At 32.6% G+C, this 12,590-nt stretch overlaps 1 protein-coding gene across 2 annotated transcripts in view; it reads left to right on the forward strand.

Moving 5' to 3' along the window:
* The window catches only part of LOC145248962 (mitochondrial import receptor subunit TOM70-like), a 172,932-nt gene that overhangs the window by 13,647 nt on the left and 146,695 nt on the right, over positions 1 to 12,590 (forward strand). For both annotated transcript variants that reach the window (XM_080110770.1, XM_080110769.1), the window contains exon 2: positions 10,137 to 10,313. In XM_080110770.1, the coding sequence (XP_079966896.1) occupies positions 10,137 to 10,313 (177 nt within the window). The remainder of the gene's footprint in view (positions 1 to 10,136; positions 10,314 to 12,590) is intronic.

Consider the following 12,590-nt stretch of genomic DNA (forward strand, 5'->3'; position numbering starts at 1 on the left):
CTGGGATGACGTTATCCGCCTGATAGTCAGGGACCTGAACCTTGGATTAACCACTAAGGAGGCTGTCCTATCAGCAGGTGCAAAGTACTGGGGCTGCTGTATTCCAATTTGGTGAATGGATTCTGAACCATGCAGTAGCTTCTACTGGGGCCTCTTGATGCCATATTAGTGGGTAATTGTTATAGCTTTGCCTTTTCATGTGCTACAAAAAAAAAAATATTTCTTCATTTCTATTTCTCTCTTACTTTCCCTCTCTGCCCTTCCTCCATGCAAGTCTGTTGACTTTGCCCACAAATCCCAAAACTCCATGAAAAGTTTCAAGAAAAAATACAATTAAATCCGGATCTCCAACTTCTAACGTAGATCCGCACTACCATGTCTCCTTCTTGAACATCATGGGTCTATGTTCTAACCTTCCAGAGGTTGAAACCCAATTACAGGAGACTAAACCAGACCTATTATTTCTAAGCCAAACTGGCATTGGACCAACTATTTCCCTAGAGGAGTTCGTAATTAAAGGAAACTCTAATTTAACATCCAAATCTGACCCCCAAGATCGCCATAGGCATGGAATATGTGGCTATATTAAAGATGGCTTTTCATGTGGTAGGTACATCTCCAGAGAAGATCCTAACTTACCTTATATGTGCTTCCAGGTTGCACTATCTCAAACTACTGCATTTATATTTACTCTCTATCACCCCCACACAAGTGGAGTTACTATCTTTAAAAGCATATCTGAGAAAATTGATCATATTCTATCTGCTTATTCTTCAGCTAATATTCATGTCTGTGGAGACTTCAATGTTTACAATGTGGAATGGTTAACTCACTCAAAGAAGACCGATGATGAGGGGAGGTTCTGTCATGATTTCTCCATTGCTTATGACCTCACTTAAATTGTTCACGAACCCACCTGTGTGCCCGATACTGACGGCCAGTATGCAAGTCTGCTAGACCTTTTTCTCACAACTTGCCCTGAACTATGTTCAGCTTCCATTCTGTCTCCACTTGGATCTTCCGACCACTCTGTTGTATCAGTTAAGATAAAAATGAAATGTAATAAGTCCTCAGATGTACCTCTCCATTGTACAGTATATCGATACTCTATGGCTGACTGGGATAGCTTCCGTACATTTATATCAGATCTACCTCTGTGTTCCATGTTTAAAAAGAATGTATCCTCTATAGTATCAGACCTGACGAAATGGTTAATTGTAGGTATAGGTCGTTTCATACCCTTGAAAAAGTTCCAGCAAAACCTAACAGCCAGCCGTGGTTCTCTCCGGAATGTGCTGCTGCCATTGCGCACAGAAATCACTTTTTCTATTGCTTCCAACATAATAGATGTACTGAGACTAAAGCCGCTTTCAGGACTGCCAGCAACTACTGTAAAAAAGTAATAAAGAACACAAGAGAGCTCTATGCTCAGTCTGTCAAATCCAAAGTAGCTGAGCAGCGGCTTGGTTCCAACCAGTTTTGGCAAATAACAAACAGAATCCTGAACAGAAGCATGTGCTCTATCCCAGCTATCATCAATGGACCTGAGATTATCTTGTCAGCATCAGACAAAGCCAAACTCTTTCCCAAGAACTTTGTAACTAATTTTACCCTTTGTGCCCAAGGCCACCAACCCCCAATATTTCCTCCTGTATCAGAAAACACGCTATGTAATATACAAATATCTGTATGTGATGTTGCCAAGCTAATCAAAAACCTTGATTCCAGTAAAGCAACCGGCCCTAATGATATTCCAATCATAGTACTCAGAAAACTTCAACCAGAACCAGCTCCCATACTTATTAAACTGTTTAAACATTGTCTTAAGGTGAATTGCTTCCCCTCACTCTGGAAAATCTCATCAGTATGCCCTGTATTTAAGAATTCTGGTGATTGGTCATCTCCCTTTCGGTACAGGCCAATAAGTGTCCTGTGCGTCATGAGTAAGTTGCTGGAATCTGTTAAATCAAGAAGTAATCAACCATCTCAGCAAAAATAACCTTCTTAGTGACGTGCAATATGGTTTCTGTTCTGCTAGATCTACAGCAGATGTGCTTACAGTTATATCTCATAGGATTAGCGAATTTCTTGACGGAGACTACATTTCTAGGGCAATTGCTCTTGACATATCAAAGGCCTTTGATAGGGTGTGGCATAAAGGTTTACTTCACAAGATCTCTAGCTATGGTATAGCTGGAAATGTCTTCTCAATTATTAAATCATTTCTCTCTGATAGGTTCATAAGAGTAGTAGTTGAGAGGCAAAAATCAGAAGCTCACAGTATAAATGCTGGTGTCCCTCAGGGGTCCATCCTGGGCCCAACTCTTTTCCTGATCTACATTACTGATCTTTCAAATCACATCCTTACATCATTCATGCTGATAACACTACTATCTATGGTTGCACATCTAAGACCGTAAATGACCAAGTTCCCTCTGATTCTCTTTCCTTTGATCTTGAGCACGTGGTACAATGGGGAAAGCAGTGGCTGGTTACTTTTAATGCATCTAAAACCAAGCTTTTATCTTTACATCAACGTTCTGATCCCCAGCTGGCATCAATTGAAATGAATGGCCCTCGTCTTGGGGAGGCCTCATGTTTTGACAAGCTTCTGGGCTTGACCTTTACTCCTGATCTTAAATGGAACACATACATTAAATCTGTTGCCAAGGCCACTGGAAAAATGGTGGGGTCCTTCTATTGATCCAGTAGATATCTCACTGCTGATGCAATTCTCTATCTATATAAGAGCCAGGTACATCCAAGGATGGAGTACTGTTGCCACATCTGGGCGGGAGCTGCTAGAAAGGACTTATCCTGCCTTGATAGTTCAAAATAGACTTCGTAGCGTCATAGGGGAATGTCCTTTTCTCTTCCTTGCAACCTCTTTCTCACAGAAGAAATGTTGCGAGTTTGTCTCTGCTTTATCGTTATTTTCATGGCAATTGCTTGACTAAGCTCCAATCTGTGGTCTCCCCCCCCCCTCGTCAAACTTTCACAAGGAGCACTCGTCTAGCAGAAAACACTATCAATAATTTCCCCACTCTTTATCTGTGCCTAAACCTAAACATAGATTCCATGAACAAAGCTTCTTAGAACTGCATGCCTATAGAATTGTCTTATGTTTTCCTGCTTTCTAGCTGACTACAAATGGTTGTCTTCAAGTCTAATGTAAACAAGTTTTTGATGAGCTGTTCCACTTAAATTAACACATTTACCGAATTTCCATGACTAACGATTACTATATTGTCCAATTTCTACTGTACACTCTTTAACCCTTATCCTCGAGTGGCCTCTTGGCCTTAAGTGGTGATGCCTATGTAAAAAAAAAGAAAAACACTTATCAAAAATAATCTTTGATATCGTCATGGAACAAAGAATAATCATGTAAATTGATCAAGTATTTTTTTTACTATGAAAATAAAAAATTACGGTTTTTATGTATCCTTTATAAGTCTGATTTTGATAGTTCGAATTGAGTTGTCTCCCTCCCTCTTATTTATTCAACATGGCCGACCAAAAATCTTTGTCATAAAAATTTTATTATTTTAGTTAAAAAACAAACTTGATCAGTTTACGTGATTTTTGGAATATGATGTCTTCGTTACATCACGAGTACGTACACCATAAAGATTTTTCTGCATTTTGTTTGTACTTTTTAATAAGTGTAACTCTAAATAAACACTCAATCTATTGATCATATAACATTACAAATGTACCGTGTTTAGCCAATGAAAATCTCAGCAGATGACAGTTAATAAATCGGAAGAGAAGATTAATTTATGTGTAAAAAAAAAAAAAAAAAAAAAAAAATTTAAATTATTAAAAACATTGTAGACGTCACCATAAATCTAGTGAGCTAATATTTTACAGTCAAATCCCTATTCAACTTGAGGAAATGCAATGTTGGGAAACTCCTTTAACCACTCTGAGAATATGACCCCACTAAGAAGGTGACAGTATCAAACTCTAATGCCAAAATCATAACTCTTCCCATAATAACATAAATACATTGTGCTGCCAGGCACCCTGGTTGTATTTGACTATTGAAAAGCTTAAAGCAAATTGGGATCAGAAGGGTTCCAACACCGAATGGTGAAGTAGTCTTAATTTCGTAGATCCTAGAAAAAAAGGCTACGACCAGTCATATGGAGAGGATATCCCTCTTTGCTGTCAGCGGTTTCCCTTCAGTCAACTGAAAATATTCTTTAGGAAAGATACCTCAAACCTAAAACAAAAAAAGAAGTAAAAAAAAAAGACACTCCACAAAAAAAAAAAAAAAAAAGTCATCAAAAATTCTTTTTAAAAAACTTGCAACAAACAAAAAACAATATTTTCAAAAACTTTTCTTAGAAAAAAAAATGTTATTTCAAAAAATTATAAAACTCATGGTAGGTTGATGTTATATTTTTGATTGTATTTCTAATTTTCAACATTGTGATTACTATATGATAATTGTTTGTTTTTTTAACTAGTATTTTAAAAATGTGATCAGCGCTCTGCATATTCTGGTGGTTTAAGTGAACCCCTTTCCACCTTCTTTCCAACTGCCTTTTTCCTAATTTTTACTTATCTTATGGAACAAGTTTTATTGAAGCAGTAACATCTGATGAATGTGATAAACAATTTCTATGACCGGACACTCGTCTGTCGCAAGTTATTTATTCACTTGTATGGAGTGTTTACTTATGACAACTACTATTCCCAAATAGTTACTCATCAAACTATTTACTAGACTTAATGTTGCTTAACTATGGTGGTGTGCCAACAATAAAAAAAAATATTAACTGGTATCACTAAGAATGAAAAACTGAACTCTCAAATAAAATCTCTTTAGTGATATTTCATGATGCGATGAACTGAAAGTGTTTCATGATGTGCTGCTATACCTACTCTAAGAAGATTTGACTTTTTTGTTTCACTTTTTAAACCAAAATTTTCTTGCCATGAGGTTGAATGAAGAATGGTTTAGAAGTGACTGAGTGTTTGTTATTTCAAGAAGTGTGGAAGAAGTTGGAGGATAAACTGTTGAAAGTTGATCAGACTCGTGGGTGGATAAAAGGGCATCTAAGACATGTTGGCCAAGATTGTGATGGAATGAAGTAGTGGAGAAATGTCTGAAAGAAAAATTAAAAAGGATTGTTTGATTGAAGAAAAGCTTTGGTGAATAAGCATATTACGTACATATCTGGTGACAAGAAAAAAGAACAATAATACACAAAACCTGAAGGCTGAACAAACTACATTTCCAGATATAAAGGGATGACTAGAAGAACAAAATATTTGGGATGGCTTTTTATCGTTATTGCCTCTGTTCTGGTTTTAGAGTCGGTGGATATTTTCTATAAGGGTAGCTGCACATGTACTTGTGAAGCAAGAGTTGGAATAAACAGAAGACAAATATGGATATTGTTGGAGAATGTTTGAAATGACAGTGGCACGAATACGGAACAATCTGATCGAAAAAAATATTGAAATAAAAACAGTATCTGAAGTCGACATAAGAAATCTGAAAAAGTATGGGAAGATGTATGGATAATGCTGCAGATTTTTGTTGAGCATTTTCATTTCATATGAATTAGATGATTATTCTTGGCATTTGTTTCCCTGATATCTTTCTAGGAAAACATCAGGTGAGGGACTACGTGACGGTTGCCAACATTCTTAAGTGAAAGTGTTTTTGTGGAAAAAAACTCAATGTGAACTTGACACACCCAAGTTGTCAGTCAATGTCGTTAAGAACTTAGATATCGTCACATTCCTGCTGCTGTAGAAATGTTGTAAGTTTAGTGAAACAGCTATTGATATGATCATGCACTTGAGAAATTAGATAATAAAAAGTTGTTTTTAGAGAGTGAAATTTTTGTGCAATTGTAAACTTAAGATAGAATATTTGGGGAGGCGTTACTCAACAAAGCATCTTTTCCTACCTTGAAAGATTAAATACAAAACCAACTTTGAAATCTAGTGAGTGATGCCCTTTTCTCCTCCCTACTACGTCTTTCTCACAAAAGAGATTCTGCTAGTCTTTCTCTACTCTGTCATTATTTTCATGCCAGGAGCTTAACCTGGCTTCATTCTATTTCCTCTTCCATGTAAAACATTCACAACGAAAACTCATCTAACTACAATCACTGTCAATAGTTTCCCTTTCTTTACCTAAAACTCTTGTCCTCCATTGATTAATGTTTTTCTAATTAAAGAAACAAAAATACAAATTCATTAACAAAAACCAAATTTGTCTTTAATATAATACATTTTGAAACGTCGGAATAATATGAATATATTGCATAAAAAAACATGTTTCACATCAGGTCACTTCTTATAATTTTTTTTTTTTTTTTTTTTACTTTCATGTTATAAAAACGTATGTGAAAATAAGCATTTCACAAGGTTTTTCATTCTCTGAATTGTGGATTACATTTCTAAACAGTATGCAGTTATTGCAGTCAATACTTCCTCATTCAGTATTTTCTGTCCAAAAATAATTGTAATTTCTTCTTTTTAATTAACTTTTTCTTTCAGCCTTCATTCTTTAACAAGCTTTTCATTTTATTTTTTATTTCACATTTTATTTTTTATTTCACATTTTATTTTTTATTTCACATTTTATTTTTTATTTCACATTTTATTTTTTATTTCACATTTTATTTTTTATTTCACATTTTATTTTTATTTCACATTTTATTTTTATTTCACATTTTATTTTTCATTTCACTTTTTATTTTTCATTTCACTTTTTATTTTTCATTTCACTTTTTATTTTTCATTTCACTTTTTATTTTTCATTTCACTTTTTATTTTTCATTTCACTTTTTATTTTTCATTTAATTTTATTTTTCATTTAATTTTATTTTTCATTTCACTTTTTTAATTTTTTAGAGGTCACTAAAACTTGCGCTCACCAAGGAGATATAGAGGGCTCTATTATGTCTTCTCTCAACATTCTGGCAGTTTCCTCTCTAATAAATGTTGTCAGTGAATGAGTGATGACAAGATTTGGTGGCAATAGGGGTCGTCCATCTAGAAAGATGAGAGAAAAGGGGAGGAGGAGAAATTTCCATGCAATTCCTCAATGATATATCTTCATGATATATAGAATCTTTAAAATATACAAAACTTTAATCTTTCTTGAAGGCGTTCATCAGTGCTCATAAAAAGTTTATATTTTTATGTAATTGTTTCGCCCAACCTCAACTTTGATATATAGAATCTTTAAAATGTACAAAACTTTAATCGCTCTTGAAAAGGCCTTTATATAAAAAAATTTCCTTTCAGGTTGGAAAAAAACTGAGATGCATTCAGCATTCATTTATTTTCCCATATATTTATGTATATGTAAAAGAATAATGTGAAAAAAAAAAAAAAAAAACCCATACACGCACACATTTCATTTATTTTCCCATATATTTATGTATATGTAAAAGAATAATATGTGAAAAAAAAAAAAAAACCCACACACGCACACATTTCCAAAGGGCTTTTTTTTTTCTTTTTTTTTTCTATAATGGAAAATTTGTGTTTGTCTTTAATTTATTTGAATTTTAACAGCATATGAAATTGATATCATTGATCCTGTCTTTCTGATTGGAACAACTCTAAAGGATTTTTTTTTAAGTACAGATTGATCAGTTTAGATAAAAATATACTAATGTTGATAGAATTTATTAGTGAAACTGCAGTGGGGGATTGTTATTAGTTCTTTTAACTACCATTATTGTTGTATATATGCTAATTTATTATTTTAATAATAATAAAATAATAATTTATTATTTTAATAAAAAAGACACCTACTCTATTTCAACATATGTGAGAATATAGATATTACCAGGTACTGATCCTATCCTCCTATATTGCATAGTTTCTGTTCACTCTTGACTTTGAGATTCTTAAAATGTCGGGCAAATGTCTTTTCAACAAAGCCATCTTTGCCTTTATTGAAGAGTGATGATGTCACGATAAAATGAGGTCAACCACATAACCAGTTTATGGGTAGATTTTTTGGCAGCCTAGTAACCTATTCTCTCCATATTGGACTTTTGAAAAGCTTTTTATTCAGCCTTATTGAAGTCCAGGAGATTGGATGGTGATGAGGTCTCTTTCAAGTATGGTTTGTTTTGAAGTGATTCTACCTTTCTTTCCTTTTTTTTTTTTATTTTTTACAAAGTTCGAATGTTGAATATGTCCTAGATCATGGATAAAAAATTAGCCTTTTAGAAGCTCAATGAAAATGAATTCTACCATAATGCATATCGCTTTATTGCTACACAAAGCGGTCATTTTATTCTTTTGTGGTTCATTGTGCAATAAACACAAAGCCTCAGTCTGAAGCACACAGCATTCTAACATTTTATTTATATACCAACCCCCCAAAATGCAATTTTTACTAATTCTATGAGATAAATTAGTACTCATAATTTATAAAATTGTGCTGTTTAATATAATTAATATTTTGGGGTTTATTTTATTAAAATATCTCTCTGAAAAAATATAATTAATATTTTGGGGTTTATTTTATTAAAATATCTCTCTGAAAACATTATGTAAACAAACATTTATTAACTCGTCATTAGTTTAATATTAGATTTATCTAATTTTACATTGAAATTTTGCTTTCTCTATGTATTAGTTTTTTTTATAATTGTTATAGTTTCTTCTGGCTGTGTAACAGATCCGATGACGCATATTTATCATCAGCAGCAGCTGTATGATGTATATGCAAATGACCTTGCCGGCGTGCGAGCTGACGTCACAGTGGATGAAGATAAGGGAAAGAAAAGCAGCGTAAAAGCATGTGTGGAGTAACAGCAAGGAACCACGTAGACGACCAGAGGACTTTGAAGCATGAGTCTGCGCGAGAGGAACTTTTAAAACAAGATGCAATCCAAACTTTGAAAAAAAAAATGTTTGGAACTAAACCAAACGCCATGAATAAATATTTGAAGGTATAAAGTACTTGAAGCAAAAAAAATGTCTCCAAAATAACTGAATTTGGCATTAAATAACCACAAAAGGGTTGATATGCCATAAAAAAAAAACAGTCCAACCACTTTACTATTTATTCTTAATTAGCCATGAAACTGTATGGAGTTTTACAATTTTTTTTTTCATTGAAGTTGAATTTTTTTGAAAAGTTCAACTCCAATAAAACATAGGAATTTTAGTTGGTAATTTAATTTTATAGTGAAATACTGATTTAAAAAAAAAATAATTTTTACGTTTTTTTCCACAAATTTTGATTAAAAATTTTCTTAGCTAAAATTTTTGTACTTAACTGATTTTTTTTCCAAATTTATTTGTCATCAGCTTCTTGTTTACATATACAAAGAAAACTATTATTTATTTATATTTTTATATTAAATAAATATAAATTAAATCGTGAAATGATTAGTACTTGATCAGATTGAGAATAACACAAACACAATTCATTGGTCTTTTTGGCTAGGAACTATAGTATCTGTTCTAATGCTACATTTAGTTTATTCTGTCCTTAGTTAATGAAGGAGAAAATTCATACTAAAATTGTTTGTAAGGAATTGTGACGAAGGTACTTTGTAAAATTCAATTGTTAGTGACACTCTTCTGAAGCATAAAGGTTCAATTGTCAGCATGTATGATACACAGAATAAGATTGCAAATCACTTAGACTTCTACCCGGACAAGATGAAGCTACCTCCATAAAAGAAAAGGTACTATTCAATATTCTATTATGAAAATGACACTCAAGATGAGACCCGTAGTCAAAATAATCCAAATCAAATTTTTGTGATCTGAATTTTCCCCATATTAAAAACCGACCTTATGTTTAACTTTGCCTTTGTGAGAAGGTAAGTAAATAGGAACACAAACTGGTTTAATCACTATATTCACGCTATAATATGTTTAGCACTGCAGTTCAAGGGGAAGTAACTCTAGGCTGATGAGTTATTACTGCTTATCGCCCTTTGATTTATCACATGTTTATTGGCAACATTACAGTTATGTAAGCTGAGGGAAAATCAGTACAATTATCGATTAAAATATTTTTAATGTCAAAATTGTTTTTTACTTTTTCGTTTTCACACAAATTTCTTTATTTTCATATTTATTCACTTTTAGTATAAAAATTTCTCTTCTACTCCATTTTTTTCTTCTAGCCACCACTTGTTGATCAAGCGATAGAAGCGAAAAAGCATGGGAATACTTTGTTTAAAGCTGGAAAATATGCAGAAGCTATTGATTGCTACACAGGGGCCATTGCTCTCTGCCCACTCGATAGACCGGATGAATTGGCTACGTTTTACCAAAACAGAGCAGCAGCTCATGACCAATTGGTATGTACAAAATATTTATTTCCTACCTATATTTTGGTTTTACTCATAAATACTATTCAAAAATAGATATGAAAAATTTGTTTAAGCACGAAAATTGCAACAGCAAACTTCTCTCAAGAAAAAGATGACATGTTTGAATTCTTATTTTCCCTGGATTTGTGTTTTCCTTCTCTGACTTCCACAGCCTACTTCTAAGCAGGATGGACTGAGGTTAAAGTTTCCCATTTGCTAAAGTCATAGATTTCTTTTGTAAACATCTCTGAAACACAGATGAGATCTGCCAATGGGCAGCTTTCTCTGCTCAAGTTTACCATAAGAGATTTTTTGAAATCTTTCACAATATTTCAAACTAGTGCAAGCACATGTAGCAATACCACACCATTTTTATCTTTAGATTGAATAAACTCAAATCAAACATAATTGAAAAGAGCATAACAAACAAAAACATAACATTTTTAGGTTTTAAAATTGAACCATTAGAACTGGAGTTATGACCATTCAAAGTATTAAAAAATGTGTGGTTCACTGGACATTTTGCCTTAAGTCAGTCCTATTCAAATGCATATAAGCTTGTGACTTAAAATGGTAGGAAATTTGCACAATTTACAGACTAACCCATTTTTAAAAAGTTGTATTTTCAGATCTTTTTAAGATATTATGATGAAATTTTGAACATATTATCATAATACCATGATGGTTCAGTTGGCGTTATTTATGACCATCTTACTTTGTTTCTTATGGAATAATTAGCATATTTCCGTTTCATTTTAGCAGCTTTAAGTAGAAACATAATAAAAACAGCTAAGAAAAATGGTAAGGCTTTATCATCATAGGAAGTATTATTCTGATGGACATTATCATTTGCCATTATAACATCATGAAAAATCTAAGATGGCGACTGGGAAATCCAAAATGGCCACCATGATGCAATTCAAGAAATTATTAGCAAAATATGGCTTGTTGCATATCAAATTAAAGGAAATTTTGTACAGATCATAATTGTTTTAAAAAATGTTTGACTAATTAGCATACTAATTAGCATAATTAAGTTTCATCTTAATGGTTTTTAGTAGAAACATCATAAAAACCGTTCACAAAATGGGAGGTAAGGTTTTATCATGCGAAATGTTATTCTGATGGATATTATCATTTAGCATCATTACACTGTGAAAAATTCAAGATGGCAACTAGGAAATCCAAGATGGCTACCATGACACGATTCAAAGAAATTATTAACAAAATATGGCTTGTAGCATATGAAATGAAAGGAAATTTTGTACAGATTACAACTGTTTTCAAGTAAATTAAACTAATTAGTATAATTAAATTTCTTTTTAATGGCTTCAAGTTACCATGACAATTATTGGGTGAATTTCTACCACTATTTTGTATAATTCTTTTATTTTTAAGTCATTGTCAAGACTTCAAGAGACATTGCGGCCATTTTTTCGTGTTCTAATGTAACGCTCTACACAGAATAAACATTTACAACACCAAAAATTTATCGAGGTAGATAAAAGAGTAATTTTCCTTTGGTAATATTTATTTGTTATATATTTGCTTTTTGACCACTTTTTCATACCTCTGTGGATTGTAAAACAAACCCAATAAAAGTTATTCTTTTACTTAACTGGATAAGTGATTTATGCATTTTAACTCCTTTAAAAGCATGATAATTGTTAGTCATTCTTTTTCAAATGAATACTTTGTCATTAAGTTAGTTGACAATTTGTTTACAGATTTTCTGTGCATGTCTTGGCATACAAAACTTCTCATGTTTACATGTGGTTGTTACGTTTATCAACTCGTGCATAAAGTTTTTATCCAATTCTTTTCAAATTTTAGGACAAAATAAATTAATATATTTGCTATTAAATAGCGTTTGAACACAGTTTCTATCTTTACTTATCTTTGTATTACAAAGCACTAACATTGAGATGTTTTCTTTGCGACTTAAAAGCCAAGAACAAAAAAAAATGTTCATTGTCAGTTATTCTTTTTTTCAAAAAAATATTCTTTTCCTGTCCATAGGTAAAAATGGTACTACTACAGTTTATCGCCTAAAATTGAGATGCCATTTTTTTTTTTTTTTTTTTTTTTCGAGCACCTGTCATCAAAATAAGAGGGAGCAATCAGTATTTTAAACTATGACCGTGGCATGAAATACATAACAAAAAAAAATAAGCTAATTACGGTGTGCCCCAGTATAAATACTTCCAACCTCCCCATGTTAAGAACGGCTTTCCGAATAAACACTCCTCCCCCACCTCAAAAGCT

The sequence above is a fragment of the Euprymna scolopes genome, chromosome 27 (genome assembly GCF_053919585.1).
Source record: "Euprymna scolopes isolate OS-2025 chromosome 27, ASM5391958v1, whole genome shotgun sequence".
In the NCBI taxonomy this organism is placed as follows: Eukaryota; Metazoa; Mollusca; class Cephalopoda; order Sepiida; family Sepiolidae; genus Euprymna; species Euprymna scolopes.